The following is a 24,823-nucleotide window of genomic DNA, read 5'->3' on the forward strand; positions in this document are numbered from 1 at the left end:
GAGTCGACTGCTGCCGCTCCCCCGTCCACTCCACTTGCGCCTCTTGTGGCGGTGGAGTACCGTAGTCGACGGGAGAGCGCTCGGGGATCGATTTATCGCGTCTAGACTAGATGTGATAAATCGACCCTTGATAGATCGATCGTTACCCGGCGGGTAGCGTAGACCTGCCCAGGACTCCTATCGAGGAAAGAGAGCTAGCTCTGTGCAGTGCTGCCCTCTACAGTTTGCATTAGGGAACAGATGTGAAATTGCACTCAAAGCTCTGCTCATGCTCTCAGTACACAGCATGAGGGGCTGCAGAAAGGGGAGACGTGCTGCCTTCGACCCTGCATTGCTCGGGTCACTGACAGGCAAGAGTGCTCCTTAGCTAGGGATGAGGCGCTTGGGATGCTTTACTCCCATATCCAGGTCTCCTCCCAGCACTGCGCTCACTCCAGCTCTGGGGATGGGGAAGGCCCCAGAGAAACCAGCTGGTGCTGAGAATTCAGGAAAGGTTGTGGAACAGGTTGGCTGAAGTGGGGCTATCCCGTGAAACACCCATTGATTGCATTCCCTGGCAAATGAGCCGATCCTCCCGATCCTCCGATATGGAGCTCCATGGTTTCTGCGGTGTCAGGGAAGTTTCTGTGACGTTGTGCAGTCTATATGGTTTTATAAAAACTTGATAAGTCAATATAATGTAACTGAGATAGTTTTAGAAAAAATACGGTAATAAGTGAATGTAAGTAACTGGGATATGCCTCATGCAAAAGGTCTCTTGTAAGGTATCATTACAAAGCTTATAATCTACTGAGTGTGATCATCTGATTTGTATAAATGTACCACTCTTGTATCTAAAACTAGAAATATAAAATGTAACTCTGAGGGCCTATTGTAATTGTGTAAAGTGTGGACCATTAATGATGGTTTGGAATCTTGATGACTCCCATTGTCTGCAGATGGCTGTATTTACCTGTGAGTCTCCCTGTATACGTGTGTGCTGGCAAGTGAGTAATGAAGTCTTGCAGTGACATGTGATCATGTCACCTGAACTGGAATCCATCTTTAACCTGGTACTTTTCCAGTGAGGGGGGGGGTGGAAACCCAGAGAGACAAAGAGTTCCCGCCTTATGCAAAAGATATATAAAGGGGGGAAGAGAACAGAGAGAGAGGAGCCATCATGAAGAATCCCGTAGCTACCACCTGAGCTGCAACAAGAGCTGTACCAGGGGAAAGGATTGTGCCCAGGCCTGGAAGATGTCCAGTCTGAGAAAAACTTACTGAAGCCTCTCTGAGGGTGAGATTATCTGTATTTAGTTTGATTAGGCATAGATTTGCGCATTTTATTTTATTTTGCTTGGTGACTTACTTTGTTCTGTCTGTTACTACTTTGAACCACTTAAATCCTACTGTCTGTATTTAATAAAATCACTTTTTATTTAGTAATTTACTCAGAGTATGTATTAATACCTGGGGGAGCAAACAACTGTGCATATCTCTCTATCAGTGTTATAGAGGGCGAACAATTTATGAGTTTGCCCTGCATAAGCTTTATACAGGGTAAAACGGATTTATCTGGGTTTAGACCCCATTGGGAGTTGGGCATCTGAGTGCTAAAGACAAGCACGCTACTGCGAGCTGTTTTCAGGTAAACTTGCAGCTTTGGGACAAGTGATTCGGACCCTGGGTCTGTGTCTGGAGCCAGACGGGAGTGTCCGGCTCAGCAAGACAGGGTGCTGGAGTCCTGAGCTGGCAGGGAAAACAGAAGCAGGGGTAGTCTTTGCACATTGGGTGGCAGCTCCCAAGGGGGTTTCTGTGATTCAACCCGTCACAGTTTCCTTAAGAGTAGGTGGATCCCACTGCTGGACTTGAGGACAACCTGTGGTATTTCCTTGGGCGGTTTGGCTGGATCAGGAGACAGCTCAAAGCGGAGCAGAGTCAGGGCGAGAGCCACTTTCAGCTCGTTCATGGCAAACTGCTTCCCGATACAGTTCCTGGAAGAGGGAGGGGAAGCCTATAAGGACGTATGCTCTTGCTTAGAAATCAACTTTAATTCACAAATCTATCCCGAAGCACTTTGCTAGCTGAGTGAACCAACCCAGCTCTTTGGGTCGGTGACCATTTCTCAGGTGTATGTACAGCAGCTAGCACAATGGGGGCCTCATCGCAGCAGGGGCTTTCGGCTGCTACTGTAATATATAGCCTAGACGAATCCCTTCACCCATCACTATAGTGCTGCCACTGCTGGGTTAAAACACAGCAGCTGTTTAATAGCGCACAGCAACGTTACCAGGCAGTTTTGGGACAGATGTGAAAAATGCTCTTTCCCATTCAACCTGCGAGGAGATCCATACAGTTACTCCCCCACTGCCCTACTCAAAGAGATTTTTCCAAGCCACATATATCAATTAGGCAGCTAGCTCCCATTGGCTTTTAATGTGCTTAACTGCCACACACATGTGCATGCAATACCTCCCCCTACAAGTGATCCAGAATTCAGTCCCCCAAGTGATGGCTCTGGAGTTGCTCTGTAATAATTTAGGGCGCTGGTGTGCTGATCGGATTAGTGCAGGGGTTCTCAGACTTTTGTACTGGTGACCCCTTTCACACAGCAAGCCTCTGAGTGCGACCCCCCCCTTATAAATTAAAAACACTTTTATATATTTAACACCATTATAAATGCTGGCTGCAAAGCGGGGTTTGGGGTGGAGGCTGACAGCTCGCGACTCCCCATGTAATAACCTCGCAACCCCCTGAGGGGTCCCGACCCCCAGTTTGAGAACCCCTGGATTATTGGGACGTTTACTATGCAAATATATTGGGTGCCACTGAATAGGGGGCGGTGGGGAAAGCCAAGCAGGAAGGCAAAAGATAAGCCACTTCTCCCCCAAACACTTTGGTGTTAAGAGACAATGCCAGGAGAGGAAAAGGTCCGTGAATGCAGGAGATCAAAAGAACAACGGTGTGTTAAAAAAGGCACACTCTTCTGAGGGGGTGAATTGTTCGGGGGACCCAGGCTGAGATAGGCACCTGCAAGGGTGACAGAAAAAGTGAGGCCTGCTTAGGACCCATCAGGCAGTGGTAAGCCTTTAGGTGAGATAGACATGGGTGTAGACTGTTGGCTGTTTTGAAATCTTTTCTCTCTAAGTGCTTTCTTCTGACTGTTAAATAATCCGTGCTTTGGTTGTCAGAAGTCTGGCTGGTTGCTGTAAACCACTGGTCACAGACTCCCGAAGGGAAGAACTGCAGGTGTCTGAACTCGGTTGGACCTGGTGGGTCCTGTTGGGCCTGGTCTGAAAGGGGAGAATTGCACAATTCCAACCAGGAGAGGCCCGAGGCCTAAGACCTGAGGGGTTTGCTCAGAGACCACAAAGGGGCCGGGGGTGCAGCTAGCTCACCGTGGCACCGTGCCTCTAGCAAACGATTGTGGCATGTCAATTACACTCCTTTGGAGATGTAAGGAGACTTTAAACCCCGGCTAGATCATTGGCTCTCATGCAATGGGAGCTGAGGTGACACTTCGGTCTCCTGTGGGGGAAGGAGAACTAGCTTCATTGCAGTGCTGCCCTCTAATGTTTGCATTAGGGAACGGATGTGAAAACTGCACTCAGAGCTCCATCCATCACAGTCCTTTGGAGACAGGCCACTCCAGGGGACGGCTCAGTGGGCATTGTGAAGCAGAAACAGGAGAGGCCAGAGAGTTCACTAAGAAGGAACCTCTGGTTTGGTGCATTCCCGTAACTCCCCCACTTGGAAGACACAGCAGTATGCAGCCAACTTGTTAGTGTTCAGTGGGTATTAGCAACATCCTGGCAAAATGTATTGCTTTGTTTTCAGCTGACCCCACCCACAGAGTGAATGAAAATGAAACCCCACCGTGCTCCAGCTGCGAAGGGCAGGAAAGCATGGGAATGCCTCTTGGACAAGTTCTCTGGTGAAAACCTCATGGGATCAAACACCTGTGGGAAGAGAGTTCAAAGGTCTGTGGCAAAGGCTTTTAGTTCCCAAATTACAGCGTTGCTTGGTTTGACGCCAGCAACTTTATAGAATCAGACAAGGTGCATTTGACAACATTGTCCCCCTCAGCTTAGGCACAAGATGCGATTTCAGAGTCAAATGTGAGGTCAATTTCAGCCCAGAGTCTGTTGCGTTAGCTCTAACACAGGGGAGGAGGTGCTGAGGTGGAAACTCTTCTAGGACAGCTGCTGTGCGAAGGGGCAGTGATCTCCCCTCCTATAAGGGGCCAGCACAGCCCAAAATGTGAGCTGTGTTAACCGGGGAAATGCAGTCACCCTGTAAGCTGGGGAGGTGCTGCCGTAACACATCCCCGGTGCAGCCCCCTACCTAAAAAGTGAGCCCTTGTGCTGGAACCAGAGCACTACTGCCCCTCACCCACAGCTGCCAGGCGACTGGCAGGAGTTGCTGGTACAACCAAGAGCATCATCTGCTACATTTGCCCAAAATGCTATGAATCTTCATTCCACCGGACGTACATGTGTAAAAACAGACCATTCCACACCCTGCTCTGTCGCTCTATGATACTCAAAATCTTTAGGACAACCTCCTTTTTGCAGATCTATCGCACCTTTCATCTGGACAGACGCTACTTGAATAAGATTGCAAAACACCTCGGTAAGGTCAATATTATCCCGGCTTTACAGCTGGGGAAATGGAAGAAGAGAGAAGTAAGAAATGTCTTGCTCAAGGAAGTATGTGGCAGAGGCAGGGAAAGCACCCATCTCTCTTGGTACCCAGTCCTCTGTTTTAACTATGTGACCACCTCTTCTTTCTGTAAAGTTAGAAGTACCTCTGGATCTTGCCATACAGCTGGGTTCCTATGAAGAGAATAAATATGCACGGCAACCAGAGACCCTGTAAGAAAAATGAGAAATAAGAAAATAAATAGGTTTGTCTCTAAGGTGCCACAAGGACTCCTCATTGTTTTTGCTGATGCAGACTAACACGGCTACCACTCTAAAAAAAATGTTGGTGACCTCCCAGGGCAAACATCTATTCAGCACAACATGCTATCCTGTTAAAGGCCCTTCATCTTCTTAACCAACACACTTGCTGACTGAGAAATACCTTGAGTCATTTCTACATACATATTTGCACTCCCTTTAGTCCTGCAGCGGCAATGTTAAACTATGGGAGAATGAACTGGGTTCTATTCTGGCTCATGTATTGTCAGCAAAAGTGACAGGTCTCAAAATGTAATGGTAAGTGGGGACTCATCATTGAGCTGTGGGTTTCTAGTGGGGTCCCACAAGGCCCTACACTATTTAACAATTTTATCAATGACCTGGCAGAAAAAATAAAATCATCACTGATAAAGTTTGCAGATGACACAAAGATTGGGGGAGTGGTAAATAACAAAGAGGACAGGTCACTGATTCAGAGTAATCTGGATTACTTAGTAAATTGGGCACAAGCAATCAATAGGCTTTGTAATACAACTAAATGTAAAAGTATACATGTAGGTACAAAGAACACGAGCCACTCTCACAGGATGGGGGACTCTATCCTGGGAAGCAGTGACTCTGAAAAAGATTTGGGGGTCATTGTATGCAGATAATCAGCTGAGCAAGAGTTCCCAGTGTGATGCTGTGGCCAAAAGAGCTAATACATTCCTGAGACGCATAAACGGGACTCTTGAGTAGGAGTAAAGAGGTTATTTTTACCTCTATATTTGGCACCAAGAGACCACTGCTGGAATCCTGTGTCCATTTCTGGTGTTCACAATTCAAGAAGATTGTTGATAAATTGGAGAGGGCTCAGAGAAGAGCCATAAGAATGATTAAAGGATTGGAAAACCTGCCTAATAGTGATAAACTCAAAGAGCTCCATCTATTTAGCTTAAGAATGAGAAGGTTAAGGGGTGATGTGAGTACAGTCTACACTCTATAAGTACCTACACGAGGAACAAATATTTAATACTGGGCTCTTCAATTTAGCAGAGAAAGGTAAAACACAATCCTGTGGCTGGAAGTGGAAGCTAGACAAATTCAGACTGGAAATAAGGTGTAAATAATTAACCACTGGAGCAATTGGCTTCTCCATCACTGATAATTTTGAAATCCGGATTGGATGTTCTTCTAACAGATAATCTCTAGGAGTTATTTTGGGGAAGTTCTCTGGCCTGTGTTATACAAGAGGTCAGCCTACATGATCACAGTGGTCCTGCAGGAATCTGTGACTCTGTCAGGTGAGTTCGGAGTGCAGAACCTATGTTACTAGAAACGATGTAATGGCAGTAGTAAACAGCATTGTAATATATTAATCTTCAGCATTGGTGGAGAGAAAGAACTTGGAACGCCACAATACTATTTTTACAGTCACTTGTGTGACAATCACTTTACATTCAGGGTGAGATTTTCACAGCTCACACAACTGCACACTTACATTTTTGGCTTGTGAAAGTGGAGGGGGGGGGGGTGTGATCTGGCCCTTAGTGGATTTCATCTTTTTTATTGAGCTTATGCAATAACTAAACTCTCTTTTTTAAAAAAAATTACACTCAGCAGCCATGCACGGGCGCCTTATAGAAGTGATCCAAATTCCATTGAAACAGGTGGGAAAAAATCCCATTGTCCTCAAGGGTCTTTGGATCAAGATTGGTGATTTACCAGGTGCACACCAGATGATGCAATATAATATAATCGATGAGTAGATTATCAACAGAGTCAATAGATTTTGCATACGAAGCAGGGAATGGTTAGAAGATTGGGCAAGAGCACCTAATGATTAGGGAAGAATGATTGACATGCCGGCTGTACTTTGAACCTAGAAGAACGGACTGCAGTTAAAGCCAAGTAACTGACCTACCTCAGGTGAATATTTCACTAGCACAGTTATTGGGGCAAGGGTAACTTCTCCCCTCTCACCTCCTGCGGTGTGTTTATTGCATGAATTAGTAAAACCAGAAGGAGATGGCAACGTGACCCCATGCCTACAAACCAAAGAAATAGACAAGACAGACGCAGGGTGGGGGAAGAACACATAAGGAGAGGAAACAATGTGATGACAGCAAACAAACACATTAGTTCCATGATTGTATTGATTGATTGATTTGCGGGGAGGGGTTAGTTAGGAAGGGACCAGTGAAATGGAAGGAAGAGGGGTCGGGGGGCAGGGCAGAGGAGAAGTGAGCAGGAGGGGCAGACGGGGCCCCTCCTGTTCAGGGGTGAGGAGACCGAGAGGAGGAAGAGTGCAGAGAAAGGCAGAGAACATTCTCCAGCTTTGACTGGAATGTCCAAAGGTCCTTGTTTTGGCAGCTTCTGCTCCTACTGGCTTGCGTCTCTAGCTGGCTGCTCTGCAGTTCTCCCCCAAGGCCACGTGATGGGGGAAGGGGAGGCACTGCCTGGATTCTAGTGATAGAGTGTGCGTGTGTATAGGGGGTTCCCCTGCACAGTTCTGGGTCTGGGGGATGCTGGGCTGGGCCCCATTTCTCCCTCTCCCCACTAGTGCAGCAGTCCCTGACGTAGTGCTACCCAACGGGCAAGTGGAGATAAAGCCAACAGTCCCCTACCTGCAACGTATTTTCCTGCAAGTTCCCTGCTCTTTTGTGGGTGCCAGTAGAACTGGCGTTGCAAGCCATATGCCTGGGACAGGACAGCATGCGCTGGCCATGGGCATTGCAGGCTGGAATTAAATGCCATGCTCTGTTTGTTTGCTTTCTGATTGTTGAATGTTTTGGTTTCCATTCACGTAGCATTTTTCAGTTGGCAGAATCATACCCATCTCACTGAGTGAGGAGAGGAGAGGCAACTGGAGAATTTGGTAAGAGCAAGACAAGGTGGGCAGGACACTATGCCAGGAAGTACAGGGTGAAATTTACCATGATGTCCTAAATGGTCTATTTTATTCAGCCAAGGTTTGCTTAGGTAACACAACCCCTAAAGACCTCCATCATTCCCAACATAACAGAAGATAGCAATGATAGGGGTACTTAGTGTGTAAATCTCCTGGGCCTACCCAAAGCGCATTGAGTCAATGAGAGTCTTTCCATTGGCTTTGAAAGGCTTTGAATCCAGCTCTATAACTGTTGTTCCCATAAAGCTCTCTGCCTTTATTGTGTCAATGAGACCATGACCTGAGCAATTCCGGCTCAGTCCTACAGTGTACGGCCAAGCAGTCTTGTGGTGTGATCTTGTCCGATCTCACAAGCTAACACAGCTCAGTCCTAGAGGCAGTAGAATAGTTCAATGCAAATAATATTAGTTACACATTAGGGTGCACTCTCTCTCTCTTTCTTGTCCTCCCCGCATTGAATGATTATTAGTAATAAAAAGAAGAACAGGAGTACTTGTGGCACCTTAGAGACTAACAAATTTATTAGAGCATAAGCTTTCGTGGACTACAGCCCACTTCTTCGGATGCAAGTGGGCTGTAGTCCACGAAAGCTTATGCTCTAATAAATTTGTTAGTCTCTAAGGTGCCACAAGTACTCCTGTTCTTCTTTTTGCGGATACAGACTAACACGGCTGTTACTCTGAAACTTGTTATTAGTAATAAAGATTTCCATTGGATTGTAAGCGCTCCTGGGCAGAGACTGCCTCAAATCATATGGATATGTATAATGTCTCATGTGTATGCAATAGTGCCTAGCAAATGGGACTTCCTTCTCGGTTGGTGCTTCTGTATACCTCCAATATACAAATAATAAACAATAACAAACAATATCTGGGATTTTCAAATGAGTTTAAGGGAATTGGGCACCCAAATTTCATTCAACTTCAGTGAGATTGGGGTGCTTAATTCCCATAGGCTCCTTTGAAGCTCTCAGCCAATACTAACAACATTCAGCCAACTCTGGCCGGAGTTGAGATGGGAGATCACTAAGGCATGCATGTGTGAAACAATGGTTGCACCGATTCAAAGCATCCCCTAGATGGACTTAGTTGGCAGGACTCCCATGGAATTTCAGGAGGAAACTGGCATGGCTATTTTCTAGCAAAGTCTCTGAGATAGGGCAGGCAGCAGTCCTAGGTACCCTCCCTAGAGTGAATCGCCCCAGGGCTCAGTGAGACAGGTTGGTACAGGAAAGTGCAATTTGTAATGGACATTCAAAGAATCATGTTACAATTTACAATGAAGACAGAATAGGCCATGGGAGCACCACAAACGGCTCAACATTTCCTAGATCTTCACTTGGATGTCACAGGAGAAGTTCTTCCACTCTGGTTGACATGAACTACATTCAGGGCCGAAGTGTGACTTCAATGGGAGTGGCATGTATGCGGCTGAAGGTAGAATTGGGCCCTTAAGAAAGAGGAGGCTAAACAGACCTTCTGGTAAGGTACGTCCATCGGGGAATGTGATGGGTTTGCTGAGCAGTCGGGACACTGAAGGTACTGGAGGGTAAAGGCGAAGGCTCTCCTTGATGCACATGGTGCTGTAAGTCATTTTGCCAAGGTCATCCCTGAAAGCAAGCATAGGTGGAGTATGAATGAGTAATGGCCCCTACCACTATGAAAATACTAGCTAGCAGCATCAACATCAGCAAACCAAAGATCTAGAATTGAAATGCCCTGAACACAAGGGAAGTTTGGATTTGGCCTTGGATCTGTCCTTCGTAGCATTGCTATACTAAGTGTTGATCCTTCAGTGCAGAGCTTGTGAAATAGATCCATTTTCAATTCCTCAAACTGAATACCTAAGAAAATAATCCAAAACCAAATTATATTAAACTAGTGAAAAAAACAAGGAGTCCGGTGCAACACATGTTGTTTTTGTGGATACAGACTAACACGGCTACCCCCGATATTAAACTAGTGAGGTAACATCTCACCACTGAATGGTCTCTCTGTCTCCCAGAATCTCCTTGATCTCTTCCCTGCATCGCTGCTGGTGCTCTGGGTACAGGGCCATGCAGTACAAGAGCCAGGAGACCCCACTGGCCGTGGTATCGTGACCCTCAAACATAAACGTGTCCACCTCAGCACGTAGGTCTTCATCGGATAATCCAGCTCCGTTTTCATCCTAGCAAAGCAGGGAGGTAAATAATCCTCAAACAAGTGTTCATTTCATGAACAATTTTTGGAGTGAAAAAATACACCTTGATTACTGATGAAGATCCCAGGCTTGATTTGTCTTGTTTACACCAGAGGAAATCAGGTGTCAGTCCCCTGAAAGCAACGGAATTATGCAGGTGTCAACCGGGTGTAAGTGAGGTCAGACTCAGATCCATTGAGTACAAAGGCAGGCATTCCCCTTCTAGGATTAGCAAGGCAGCAGAGATGGGCTATGATTCAAGTTACTCATCAACACGGTGTCACATACCAACCTTCAGGGCTGACAAACTGAATATGAGCCAACAATGTGAACCTCTGACCTAGCCCATCCCTGACAGGAGTTTGTCTCAGCAGCCCAGACCACCTGCACAGAGCTAAAACCATTCTGGGGTGCATTAGCAGGAGTGTTGTATGTAAGACACGGGAGGTCATTGTTCCACGCTACTCAGCAGTCGTGAGGCCTCCGCTGGAGTCCTGTGACCAGTTCTGGGCACCGCACTCTAGGAAAGATGTGGACAAATTGGAGGGAGTCCACAGGAGAGCAACAAAAATGATAAAAAGTTCAAAAAACCAGGGGGCTCTATGAAGAAAGGTTAAAAAGCCTGGGCTTGTTTAGTCTTCAGAAGAGAAGACTGAGGGGGGAACGGTAACAGTCTTCAAATATGTTAAGGGCTGTTATAAAGAGGATGTGGATGAATTGTTCTCCCTATGCCCTGGAGGTAGGACAAGAAGTAACAGGCTTAATCTGCAGCTGGGGAGATTTAGGTTAGATATTAGAAAACACATTCTAACTCTAAGGATAGCTAAACTCTGGAACAGGCTCCCAAGGGAGGTTGTGGGATCCCTATCACTGGAGGTTTTTAAGAGCAGGTTGGACAAACACCTGTCGGGGATGGGCTAGGCAGAGGTTCCCAACTTGTTTTTGCTGAGACCCCTCTTTGGAGATTTATGTCTCATACAAGCCCCACTCTTTCTAAGAAACAGTATTTTTGTAGGGGGTGGCATGCCTGGTACCCAGAGGAGCCAGCGAGGGTCCTCACCATGGAACAGTCGAGGAAGCCTTCAACTCCCTGCCATGGTCACGCAATCTCTCGGGGCAACAAACTGGGCCGCACTGAAGGGCCGGAGTCAGGACAGAAGCAGAAAACTGCACCCTGTGAGTACTGGCCCCCTTGCTTAGGGTGACCAGCCATCCCGTTTTTAAAGGAACAGTCCCATATTTAAGCCCTCCTGCAGGTGTCCTGACTTTTTCTTAAAAATGGGCAATTTGTCCCATATTTGGCGGATCCTGTTGCTGGCCGGATCCCTGCTTGCCAGCCACCTGCCCACCTGTGGTGAGTGAGGGGGTCCAGTGGCCGATGATGGGGGTGGGTGTGCAAGGCGGGTGGCAGGGCAAAGCTGCAGCGCGGGGCCAGCCACTCCCCATGCTGGTCCGTCAGCACAGCCCCCGCCGTGTGCTGGTTCTTGGCCAGCAGGACCCTGCCCCCCATCTCCTTTCTGGCTGGAACTGGCTGCGCGATGTGAGCTGTGGTGGCTGGTGAGCGCAGGCAGGCACTAGGCGGCGGCCGGTTACGTGGCCCTTTACGTGCTCCCCCTCTCGCTGTCCTCTCCCTGCTTTGCCCCTTCACCTCCCCGAGCCCCACTGCTCCGCCATATCCCCCCAGCGGGGCGCGTCCCGCTCCCAGCGCTGTGCGGAGAACCAGTCCCTGGTCGGAGCGCTCAGCTCACTAGCAGCCTGGCCGGCAGGCTCCTCCCTTCCTCCCCCCACTGCCTCTGGCTGGGCCAGTGCGCCAGGAAAGCCCAAGACGCTCTGGCCACACAGCGCTGGCATGGGGAAGCCGCTCTGCCCCTCAGCTAAACTCTGGAGTGGCGGGGGAGGGGGAAGAAGTGATTTCCCAGCCTGTTCGCGCCCTGACCCTGCAGGCTTCACAGCAGCCCCCTGGGCAGGGGCGTAGCACCCTCTTCACCTGCCCCCCCCCCGGGTCCTGCCCCCAGGGAGCGCACCCTCCCCTGCTGAGTCACCTCTTTGGCTGGGTTCACTGAAGCCCCTGCAGTCAGGGTCCCTGGGCCCTGGTGCACAATGCATCCTTAGGGCTTAACCCCTTCCTGCCCACGCTGTAGCCATGGGACAGGAGGCGGCTGGGTTATCTTGGTGGCCACCAGCAGCCTGGAGGTATTCCCCCCACCCTGATCCCCTGTGGCTGGAAGCAGCTCCCATCCCTTCCCTCCCACACAGTGCTGAAACGCTGCTGCCGACCACATTCTGGTGTGAACCCTGGTGGAAATCCAGGGAGGGGGGCATGTGACCCTGCGTGCCCCTGCACGTGTTGCCTCGGGAAGACGTGGTGCCAGGTCCCAGGAGAGGCAGGTCCGTCCCAGGGGCCCAGCCAGGCATGAAGGGAGGAGAGCGCAGGGCAGGGAAGGTCAGGTCAGTTGGACACCCCACCCTGTGTGAGAGAGGTGTACAGGAGTGTGTGTGTGTCACCTCTCCCCGTGTGAACTCAAAAGCCTTAACAATAAGAAGGTAAATGAAAAGAATCCAACTACGCCGTATTTCTTTTGAACAGGGGCTCAGTCAACATGATGTTAAGTTGAATGTTTGTACTGCATAGTTCTGATTGATTGTTGGTGAAGTCGCTTACATACGAGTAATTTTTCCAGGTGTCCTGTATTCAGCAAAGGGAAATAAAACCCTACCCTTGCTGGACAGCCCCTGGGCATTTGGCATGGCCCCATCTGCTCTCCCGCCGCAGGTTCTGTCCAGCAGGGGAAGTGGATGGGGCTCTGTGCCCTAGGGCCCCACTTATGGGCCAAGGTCAGGAGGGGGTCTGTCTGGCGGGGGTGGGATGGGGTCGGTACTCCCGGGGTGCATCCTTAGGTCCCTGGCTCTCCGAGTCCCCACCAGCCTCCCCAGCGGAGGAGGGTAACTGCTGGTTGGGGGCTGCTGCAGGTGCGGCATTGGAGGAGCGAGTTGGGCATGAAGCCTCATCTCATCAGCCCAGACCACCTGCACAGAGCCCCCCCTGCTTCCCTGCCAGACAGAGCCCCCTCCTGAGCCTCGCCCTTCCGCATGTCCCCCCCCCAGGTCCTCACGCCCCTCCAATACCCCCACTGCAGACACCCCAGGAATACTTAGTCCTGCCTCACTGCAGAGATCAGCCCAACTGGTGGCCCAGGGGCCAGATCTGGCCCCCAGGCCGATTCCGTCTGGCCCCCAGGTGTCCACGCCCCCAGCAGCAGCTGCCCAGCCGGCAGAGAGTATTTCAGTGACATGCTGCACGTACCAGAGACTATCTGTACAAAATGGCATCCTCTGTGCAGCATGGCCTTGGAAGCATGGTGCGTGCGGTTAGGCTACGTGGAGGACGCCATTTTGTTTCTGTACGTGGCCCGCACAGGTGCCACACAACTGCACATACCGCCTGCGTCTCTGAAAAGGTTGAAGCACCCGAGGGCCCTTCCAGCCCTGCATTTCTGTGCTTCTATGGTAACTACCATGTGTTGTCCGCTCTCCTCAGAAGAATTCTTATTCCTTTTTATTTTTTCTATACACAAAGAGAAGTTATGTACTTTCAGCCAGGATATTTTAAGATTACAAGACAAACAACAAACACTACAAGAAAGAACAAAAGTAAAATCCCTGGGGGGCGGGGGGAACAGTGGCGTAGCCAGGTTCTAAGTGCAGGGGGAGCAAACATAAAAAAGGCACCCCCCCTTAGCTCCTCCTCTGGCCATGCCCCCCGGCTCCTCCGGCCACGTCCCCCACCCGCGCTTGGCTCCTCCGGCCACGCTGTGCCCCCCCTCCTAGACACCCCGCTCATTGGGTCCGCGCTTACCTGGCTGCCCAGGTGCCTCCGATGAGCTACCTCCGCCTCCCCCACAGCGCCAGGGCGCCCAGCTCCTGCTGGTTCCCGCTGAGTCCGGCGCGACCTAGGAGCCGGTCACACCCCGCGTGGCAGCGCGCAGCCCGCCTGGCCAGGCGTGGGCGGCTGCACTGGAGTCCTGCAACGCGTGGCTCTGGGTGCACCCGTGGAGAGGAGCTTGGAGGGAGACTCGCGCTCGCACATGCCCACCCGTGTGCGCACGTTAGTGCTGCTGGGGAGAGGGGGAGGACCCCCGCGCTCCCTCGCCCACCCACCATAGCGGTCGCTGCAGTCCTTGCTGCTGCTGGCTGGCCCCTGCCCCCGCGATGCAGCCGGTGCATCCCCCTGTGGGCGGCGCTGCTCAGGGGGCACTTTGCACCCCACCGCCCGGAGAGCTGGAGCTAGGGTCGGCTCCAGGATTTCTGCCGCCCCAAGCAAAAAAAAAAAAGCCGCGATCGGCAGCGGCAGTTCAGCGGCAGGTCCTTCGCTCCTAGAGGGAGTGAGGGACCTGCCGCCCCAGAATTGCCGCAGGTGCCGCCCCTCTCCCTTGGCCGCCCCAAGCACCTGCTTATTAAGCTGGTGCTTGGAGCTGGCCCTGGCTGGAGCAGCAGCAGCACCTGTGCCCGAGCAGCGGCAGTGCCTCCTCCTGTCTCTCACTTTCTTCTCCAGTGCCCTGCTGCAGCCCCTCCACGCCGCAAAGCGGCCGGCGCTCTGCCTAGTGCCGGAATGTCTTGAGCTACTGCCACAGCAGCTTCCCCCCTCCCGCCGCCGCGCCGCGCAGGGACCCAGAGCTCCGGCAGCTCCCAGACACCCCGCTCAGGCGCCGCTTTTGAAAAATGTGCTATGCTACTGGGGAGAGGGGGAGGGGAAGGAGAGTGAGAGCACAGTGTGTGTCTCTCCCCTGTAAAGAGTCTGCACTGAACTGAACTCCAAATGGCAGCTGTCTCCAGCAGACCAGCAGGCACTTAGAAATTTCAAGATGCAGTACATAGGAAACCAAAAAGGGAACATTTACCTAGTTACACACAGTATAGACAATAGCCCCGCCCTGGAACCCTCCCTAGAATATGCCAAAGGTCTCATTCACGCTTACATGCTGTGGTGCCGCTGTTCCTGTACGTATTAACATGCTGAGTGAAAATCAACTCACAGAGAGGAAAGAGTTAATTACCCTCATAGCACTGTTACTACTTGTAGTTATTCATTCACTGAGCACTGTCCTTTGCACACCTTGGCTTGACATTTCTTACCTTCACTTCCAGCCCCGCTATCAGCTGACCGAATTAGACGTGAGGATATATACGATGGGGAAGCTATTGCCAACAATAGCCAGGTGTGTCTGCTGATGACACTTCGGGAAACACGTTGGTTGCTTGGCTGTTTACGTGATGATTTCAAACACTCACCTTGGCACACAGAAGGATGTCCAGAAAATCCAAGTACTTCTTCTTTTGGATCTTTTCAAGTTCTTGCTGATCTCGGAGGGACGTCTTTCTCTCTTTTATTACTTTATCTGCATACGAGAGTGGCAAATATATTAGCTACCCCTCGACATTACTGTGACCTGTCTGTCTGGAAAGGTCATGCAGTTGAGCAATCAAAGGATCAGAGTCTGAGGGTCTTCTGCTTAATGCAAATGATGAAATATAGTAGACCAGTGCAGGAGATGAGATCTCTTAGAACCAGGTATTAGGAAGACTTTGTATTTCTAAAGTACTGTCATTGACGGATAGGTCCATCAATGGCTATTAGCCAGGATGGGCAAGGATGGTGTCCCTAGCCTGTGTTTGCCAGAAGCTGAGAATGGGTGACAGGGGATGGATCACTTGATTATCTGTTCTATTCATTCCCTCTGGGGCACCTGGCATTGGCCACTGTAGGAAGACAGGACACTGGGCTAGATGGACCTTTAGTCTGATCAGTATGGCCGTTCTTATGTTCTTATGTCCCTTCCACTGAGAGATCTCTCAGAACATTACAAACAGTGGAATCATTACCTCTATTTTTCAGGTGATCAAACTGACCTGTGGAGAGACAAAGTAACTTGCCTGAAGTCCCACAGTAAATCAGTGACAGAGCGAGGAATAGAAATCCATCCTTAGTGGAATTTCACGGAAGTTCATGGAATTCCACCAGCATTGGATTTGGCCCTAGATCTACTGACTACCAGCCTTGTGCCTCGATTTTAAAACCATTCTTCTTCCCTGGAGAATTAGTGAAAAAGTTTCTCCAGGGTTTCCATTCATAGACAGACCAGCTAACAGTAGGTTAATCCCACCAAACTAGGCAACATCCTACAGTCTATAGGAGAAGAAAAGGAGGACACTGGGAAATACCTGTATGCTGGTGTGCTAGTCGGCAGGCCTCCTGAAAGCGACGTCCTTGAGGACTGATTCGATAGATGAAATCATTATGAAATGGGAAAAAACGGATTCTATGAAACACCAGGTAGGTCAGGTCATAGATTGCTTTGATGTAGTAGTCTGAGTCACTAAAGGAAAAGAACAGTCAAATAAGGCTAATATGGATCTGGCTGACAAGAACATTTTTGTTAGGATTTGAAAGCACCTGGCACTGACCTGTCAGTCTGGCAGTTGCTATGACAACTGAAGGCACATTTCATGATGCTGTCCAGGGTCATCAAGCTGACATGTTCAAAGAGCTCCACTGATTTATCCAGTGTGATCAGCCGTTCCCACTTATCCTAACGGAGGAGAGAGAGATGAGGAGGGATGGGATTCCAGAAAAGGGTTTTGCTGACTACAGAGATCCCATTCAGTGCTCTTTATTTATTTTTGTTGCTTTCCATATCTGCATCCTGCCAAACCCCTGTTGCATGTTAAACCCTGGTCTGTAAGCAAAGACTCTGATCTAAAAGGTACAACGTTAGCTGGGATTGACATTCTGGAACCAGATTACAGGATTATTTATTTATGGCTGGAGATCAGGCCAAAATGAAAAACTAGATCTGAATTCTTCTTTCCCCATCTTTGGGGTTAGTAAGATCTGGATCTGTATTTGGATTTTGTTGTCCTGGGCCTGAACTAGAAACCGAAATCCAAACATCCCTAAAGCAAGTTTGGAGCCAGACCAGGAGTGGCTCAGAGCCATTTCTATTTTCAAGTGGTTTTCATGATATCCTGAGATTATTTTCAACAAAGTGAAAAGAAACTGATCTGTGTAATAGGTCTTTGGCCAATTATTTTGGGGCAGGAACTAGATCCAAATCTGAGGGGGAAGGGAGAATCCACATTCAGTGGTGCATTGTTGATCTAATGTATTTTCTAGAATGTCTGTCACCACTGGCATATCTAATGCGCAACAGATATAACCGGAAATCAAGGTAAATTAAGACTTGAGTTCATTTTTACTGGTTTCATCATTTATATGACTCAGCAGCGAGCCTCTCCACATAAATTAAATGTCCTCTGAGCAAAAGTTCATTGACAATTCAACAGATATGCCACGCCAGAAGGATTTGGTTATCTGAGTACAATCCAGCTGGATTAAAGGATGTGTCTACAATTTCTTTGATCTCTGCAACTGAGCAGGGCCGACGAGACGGGGGGAAGCCGGTACAAATTACCAGGGCCCAGCGGTCCGGAAGGGGGCCCAAGGCCCGGCTTCCCCCCCCTCTTGTCGGCCCTGTTTAGCTGGTCTGCCCTTGCTGGGGGACCCCAAATTTTTTTTTCCGGGGCCCAAACCCGCTCTCGGCGGCCCTGCAATTGAGTGATTGTCTCTAGCAAACTGTTTTATTTGCCAGCATTGTAAACAAACTAATGTAAGTTTAGCAACAACCCTTATTAAAAAGCGAGACATAATGGTTATTTCTAGGTGGTTAGAGCACACCTCAAGTGATGGTTGAAAATCTGAAGATGTTTGGGGCCAAGTTCATCTCTTGATGTATCTCCACTATAGTCAGTGGAGTTACCCCAGAGGTCAATTTGGCTTAGAGACTTTAATTATTATTAGGGACATACAATCCTTGCGAATTCACAGTTTCTAGCTAAAGAGAGAATTTTGAGATAAAAGGACTCTTCCAACAAGCTGGGCTAGTAGAAGTGGGCACCTTATGGATAGTGCATGATAGTATATGAACTTCATTAGAGTCCACCCTGAGCTCCTCTTCATCCGCTCTTCGTTCCCTCTATTTTATACTAGCCCAAGTTTAGTTTCTTATCTGGCAGTCAGCCTGTTCTCCTCATTTATCTTCTATGTTCACCATCCCCAGGCTGAGAAAAGTTACTGTATTACTGTTCACTTTATTGGAAACCAGGTGACAGAAAAATATCTTGGGCCAGATTCTAAACTGACGTAGGTTGGCGTCGCTTCACTGAATTACACCAGCTGGCCCCTTTACTAAAGGGTTGTAGAGCGATTGTGGGACGCAAACTGTTTAGAACATCTCGTTCCACTTTCTTCTAATTGTTCAACATCAGACCCAGTTATTTTCCTGGCTCTGCAGCTGAAAGCACAGCTTTGGTGATGATTCCTACCAGCATCACTTTGGTAGACTCTGCCATCAATGAGACATAAGGTTTCAGCACATCATAATGAAACCCTGGTGTCAGCAGTCTTCGATGCTGGAACCACTTTGGCCCATGTAAGATCAGTAATCCCTTGCCTGGGGGAATATAAATAGCAAAGAGCCAGTCAGATCACTCCACAGTACAATGAATTACTGTTATTATTTTTTATAGCACTCATCGTAGTCTCGGTGCTTTGAAGAGAGGGAACATTTAAAACATGAATACTTAATTCTATACCTAAGCAAGTCCTCAGTGGATCGTATTCTGGGGGATGTCACCATGAGGAAGGAGAGGGAGTCTTAAGAACTTGATGAGAGATTAGAAAGAACACACCATTCGAGAGGAGGGGGGATGGCACTTACTGAAAGAAGGCAGGGGCAAAGGTGGAAGGGGATCTATATTTGATGCAGTACCTTATTGGTATTTTGATAGCAGCCACACAGGGCCCTTAATAAGGCTGAAATTCGTTATGCCCCAGCAAGTATGAAATCTCTGTCGCACCAACTAGAGCTGGGCAAAACCAATTTTCAATGAAAAGGGTCAAAAAACTGACCGGTCTGAAAAATTTTGGTTTTACACTGAAAACTTTATGGGTTTTATTTGATGGCAACCATTTTTCTTTTGGTTGGAAACCCAACATTTAAGTTTTCTGCATTTTCTCCCAGGTTTTTGACTAAAAGCAGAAATGTTTTGCATGGGAGAGAAAAATTTTGCAACCAGCTCTACAAATGACACAGGTATTAGCAATGTTAATACCCTGTGCCATGGAATGACATGGTGCAATAAACATCAGCAGCTGGGAACAATAATACTAATGTCCAGAATTACCCTGATGCACAAAGTGTGGTTCTACTCAGTAAAAGCAGAATTATGGAACTCAGTGCATATGCGCCTTGCTGAGTCCACACACAGTTTGCTCAGTTTACAGGTTACACAGTTTACCAGCCCTGTAAACTCAGCTTTGGTTCTGAGAGTCAAGCTGGGTTTTTTCCTTCTCAGGCATCCTCAGTGACACCTGCTAACCCCATTAGACTTCAGTGAGGTTGCAGTGGTGGCACCGAGGGCATAGTCTGAAGACCATAAAGCCGAATATGTGTAATTGAGGGCATCACTTGGCCTGCACAATCTCAATTGTGCATTGGTTATGGGGGGAAGGTAATCACCGTCATCTGAAATATCAGATACTAGCCACTGTAGAGCAGGATTCTGGATTAAATAGAGAAATGGTCTAGTCTAATACGGTATCTCCTGTGTTTGTCATGTCATCTCTAGTAGCTTTCCATAGCAGAATGGTCAACTTCTCTGGTTTTATAATAGCAAGGAATAAAGTAAATCAAATTACAAGAGAAGTGTGTAGCCCAGCATGAACTGATGAAGCAAGGAAACTGAGGATGAGGACTGAAACTCTGGGCTAACACTCCAGGACATAGCATGCCCTTGATTCATTCATGAAACTATTCAAAAGGATGGACGAAGCATGATTATACATACCAATCCAGGGAATTAAGAATTTATAGATTGCAAGACCCTTGGGATCTGTGAAATTCAACAGAGAAGAGAAGTACAAGGTTAGGAGTTGACACACCACAAAAACAAAAATCTAGCTGCATTTCTGGTATGAATTCACTCTTCTAGTCATGGCGATGAAGCTCAATTAATTAGGAAATGAGGGGTATAGAAATTAGACAGCTAAATCTTTTCGAATTATTTAGTATATTAAATATTTAAAGAATGTTTCTTTTCATACTATTAATACATTTTAAAGAGGGTCTTTGTAGTGGGGCAGCTGCCCCACTCCCTGAGAATTTAGGCTGCAACAGGCCAGTGGGCCTGCGCAGATGGACAGCCAATAAGAAAAGGGGCTATTGGGAGCCAATCAGGGCCCAGATTGGAGGCAGCCAATGAGAGCCAGGCTCAGCCCTATAAAAAGGCTGCTCAGGGAGGGAGCAGGAGTCTGTCCCAGGCCTTCAATAGGGGAAGGTCTGTCTCCAGAGCTGGGAGACTAGCACCTGGGACAGCGCAGTGCTGGGCAGCCCCGGGGGAGCAGAAGGGAACTCCAGCCCCGTGTCTGGCAGGCTGCAGGCCCTGAGGGGAAGGGCTAGTCGGTGTGAGGGGCCGAAGGGGAAGCAGCCCAGGGACATGGACAGACGGAGGGAGAGAAGGAGGGCAGGACGGCTGCCACTAGAGGGTCCCTGGGTTGGGACCCAGAGTAGTGGGTGAGTCTGGGTCTCCCCCCCCCCCCCCTTGCCTTACACCCAGCTGATGGGAGCGGTTGTCTAGGGCTGAACCAACCCCCTGCCAAGAGGGGTGTGACTTTGGGGGTGCAGTTGCCCATGTTGGCCGGGGTGCAGAAAGACAGCTGCTTGGTCCCCCCTCCCCCGGAAGGGGGCGAGGATGGACTAAGGGGCACTGCCAGAGGGCAGTAGCTTGAAGAGGATGCCGCAAGTTGGGAGCAACGCAGGTCCACATGCCAACTGAGGGCGAGATGATGGACGGGACACCACCAGGAGGGGGCGCTCCACTGGACTGAGCTAATTCCTGGAGTCACCAGTGGGAGGCACTGTGGTGGGTGAGTCCCAACACTGTTACAGTCTTTTACATATATCTCATTAAGTAGATGCACATGGGACTGGGGAGGATGATGGAAAGATGAGATATGGGTGAGGAAAGGGAAGTCCATGGAAGCTTTTAAAGTTGAGGAAGGTCATTTTGTGCTGGAGGAACAAGAAAGTCAATGGAGATGCTATTGCCAGATCAAGGCCTTGGGCCTGATCTTCAAAGGTATTAATGTGTCAGGCCCAAGCCACATCAGGGATCACATCGACATCAATGATCCACCAGAGCAGCTGTGCTCTTCTAGGGTCATGATGCAACTGTTGAGATTAGGCTCATCCAGATTCTGACGGCATTTAGGATGTGCAGCAAGAACCTCCTCTTTGAAAAAGCTTTTCCCATCCGAACTGGACTAATATTGAGATATACTTCTAGATAGTAATCTCTTCAGGACAGGGTCTGTCATTTGTTCTGTTTGTATAGTGCCTAGTCCTAGAACAATGTGATTTAGTCATAATCCCTAGGTACTACCACAGCAGTAGTTCTAATAATTAGAGCTTCCTACACTAGAAAGGGAGAACAACGGAAGACTCTGGGATGTCATGTAGGTAGGGTGACCAGATCAGTAGTCCAAAATATCAGAAAAAAAGGGGGGAGGGCAGAGCCAGAAAAAAAAGGCATTTAAAAGGGGCTGGGGGCATTAGCAGGCCCCGGTCCTGCGCGCTGCCCTCCCCGCGGAGCCTCCCACCCCCCTGGCCCGCCACCGGCATATGCGGCACGCGGTGGATCTGGGTGGGGGCAGCGTGGAGCAGGCAGGAGCCGGGTGGGCAGCAGGGGCCGAATCCCCACTGCTGCCAGGAAGCCCCACGCCTCTCCCGCCCGCTCGCGGCTGTGGCTCCTTCCCGGCAGGACGCACCTTCCGCTGCCCCGGCCACATGCGACGTGCGTCCCCTGCACCTACTCTCCCTCCCACCAGGAAGGAGCAGCTGGACGCGTGCCACATGTGGCCGGGGCAGGCCGGGGTGGGCGCGTCCCACCGGGAAGAAGCTGCAGCCGCGAGTGGGAGGGAGAGGCGCAGGGCTCCCTGGCAGCAGCAGGGATTCGGCCCATGCCGCCCAACTGGCCCCTGCCCGCTCCACGCTGCCCCCGCCCGGACCCACCGCGCTACCCCGCGGGCTGCAGGGCTGAAGCAGCATCCAGGCTGCGCTCCTGGCCCCGGGTGGCGGGGGGCTCAAAGCTGAGCCCCCCATCTCCCTCCCTTGCCAGCCCCCTTTGCCTGCCGGGTGCCCGGGTGCTGGAGCTGACTCACCAGCTTCAGGATCCAGGCACCGTCGCCACCTCCTCCCTCCCAGGCTTGTGCCACCATGCTGCAAGCCTGGGAGGGAGGAGGAATGTTGTGTGGTTGGGGAAGAGGCGGGGCCAGGGTGGGGATTTGGGGAGGGAGCCAATGGGGGAAGGGGGGGCGTAGCCGGGGCATAGCACAACATTTCTTTTTTGTCCAGTGTCCCGACCAAACATCGGTCGGGACGCAGGACAAAGAAGCAAAAATCGGGACAGTCCCGATAAAATCGGGACGTCTGGTCACCCTACATGTAGGAGATGTTCTGTGCTGCTTTTCCTGGCAACAACTTAGATACTACGGTGGTGGGTGCTCTAGGAAACCCTAAGACAGACACATTTCTGAGGGTGCAGGTGTTTGGTTCCCATTTCCCGTTGTGGGTGAGTATAGAAAGTGCCCCAATTTAACGGTGAAGAGCTATGCATTTGGGAAGGGTATAAAGGAGGGAATTGCAATAATCGAAAGAAGAGACAAGCAGGAAGAAGAGTCTGAATGGTACTCTGTGGAAATAGCACTTGGCCTTTGCTGTGGGAGAGGGCATCAAGTGCGAACCTTTCTGAAGTAAGCTCCAATGACCGTACCTCCATGGCCAAACACCGTTTTGGCATAATCAGGGTGGTTGACTATTAAGAAAGCCATGAAACCTCCAATCCATCTGGGGTAGGCATAGGGGTACTTTTTTGCCCAAGACAGCAACTTGTTTAATTCTCCACCTTGAGAAATCTGCAATGATAGTGAAAAGAGAGTGAGGGAGAGCTTAGGGAGAAAGGGGTGAAATCACCTCAGCGTGGAAAGTCTGTAGGAGGCCATCTGGGCCGCTCGAGGCCTCTCTGTGGGAGATAGGGAGCAGTGGAGTGGATTTGCAATGAGGGGCTCTGCCCCTCGAGTTGGAGGGAAGATGCCATGCTTGCCCCAAAGTGGCTGGGGTAGAGAGGACCCAAATCTACACACAGTGGCTACGCAGTTCCAGAGGGAGCAGCATTGCAGCTCTGTCTCCTTTGCAAATCACAATGGTAAAGCTTAACACTCCCCTTGCACTGGGGAAATGAGGCAGCTGCTTGGAAAATTTGCTATTTTTTCAGAGAAATGTCAAAAATTAAACGTTGTCAACATTTTCCTCTGAATCTTTTAAATAAAAAACTGTAGCCCAAAACCTGAAAATGTTGGGGGTACTTGAAAGCTGTTTTAAGTTAAAATTCTTAAGTTTAAAAAAATTTCAGCTTAAAAAACAGTTTCTGGTTTTGCATCAAAAAAGGAACACCATCAAAATGAATTTCCCATGCAAAATTTTTGCTTTAGACAAAGCCATTTTCTTGGCTAAAACTGCATCTTGATGAAAAAATATTGACCTTGCAAGAGGCAAAGCAGGGCAGAATCAGGCTCAACATTTTAAACCAGTGACACTCAGACCTCAGTGGGTCAGGAGCCAAATTAGTGATCAACATTCCCCAAAAGAGCCACAGTAGTGAGAATTCATTGCTTCATTTACTATAGTACTATAGATTCATCTTTAAACAGTATGACAGGGGAATATCTATCTATCTATCTCATAGCAAAATGACTGACCAAGTAATATTTTATCAATTACAATTGGTTAATACAGTAAAAGCATCCTGATTGGTTAATGACTTAGATTGATTAATAGTTAAATCACACAGTAGTTTAATATCATGTGCTGCAAAGATCTACAGGGGACACATTAAAGAGACACTTGCAGATTGAAAGTCACGGTCTGAGTATCACTATTTTAAACGTGTATTTGATGTCAATCTGTTTGAGTTTTGGTGAGGTGAACATTGCAATTGGATAAAAAAACTGCATAAAGCCCCAAATGGCTGCATCAGGAAACGCTGAAAATGTTTGAAATAAAAATTCCCCATATTCACACACACAGCAAAGCTTAGTAGCTGTGAAAACAAACTCAAACCTACTTCCTACAGAGAAGATGCCTCTTAAGTGGAGGCAAGAAACTTTTTTTATGTTGCTCCTATTAAATTTGATCATCAAAGTCCTGATCCTGGAAAGCATGTTAACTATAAGCGGGTGAGTAACCCGTGTCAAGTCTGTTTGCTTAAGGACTGGAGCTGAAAATTGGACACAATTCTTACTGTGGCTGCATTTTTATTTGTCCCCCCACAAACATGACACTAACATACAATTGTGGTGTCTGTTAAAGGGTAGGACAAGAAAGCCGCCGCCTGCCCGGATCCTTTCCTAACGAATAGATTTCACAGACCCCACTCACTGTATTTACCTTCCCTCTGCCTATTCTCTGACACTAATCTGGATGGTGTATATATAGCTGCATAACCCCACATCTTTCCCTACCTGAGAGCTGTGGCCATACAGCCAGTGGCTGGGGGGACCTGGGAAACTCTCAAAAGCTTTGAGGAGCTGTTGTCTCTTGCGATACAGCTGGATCGCTTTCAGCAGCACGTAGATGAGGCAAAATCCAGCGGCCAGGTACAAAAGCAGAGAGGAAGAGGTCGCTATTTTCTCCAGTGCAAATGCCATGGTCCTGCAGCTTCTGTGGCAGTGACAGACTCT

The 24,823-nt window shown here is 49.0% G+C and overlaps 1 protein-coding gene across 1 annotated transcript; it reads right to left on the reverse strand.

Annotated features, from left to right (window-relative positions):
• Positions 1-1,393: 1,393 nt before the first annotated feature.
• Positions 1,394-24,823, reverse strand: LOC128841673 (cytochrome P450 4B1-like). Its single transcript, XM_054036935.1, has 12 exons — positions 24,605-24,823; positions 22,858-22,999; positions 19,876-19,920; positions 18,352-18,479; positions 16,435-16,559; positions 16,192-16,346; positions 15,262-15,368; positions 9,770-9,960; positions 9,267-9,400; positions 4,787-4,851; positions 3,856-3,938; positions 1,394-1,973 (listed from the first exon to the last, which is right to left on the reverse strand). The coding sequence occupies exons 1-12, from the start codon at positions 24,788-24,790 to the stop codon at positions 1,808-1,810; spliced, it is 1,527 nt and encodes a 508-aa protein (XP_053892910.1). The 5' UTR covers positions 24,791-24,823; the 3' UTR covers positions 1,394-1,807.

The sequence above is a fragment of the Malaclemys terrapin genome, chromosome 8, assembly GCF_027887155.1.
Source record: "Malaclemys terrapin pileata isolate rMalTer1 chromosome 8, rMalTer1.hap1, whole genome shotgun sequence".
Classification (NCBI taxonomy): domain Eukaryota; kingdom Metazoa; phylum Chordata; order Testudines; family Emydidae; genus Malaclemys; species Malaclemys terrapin.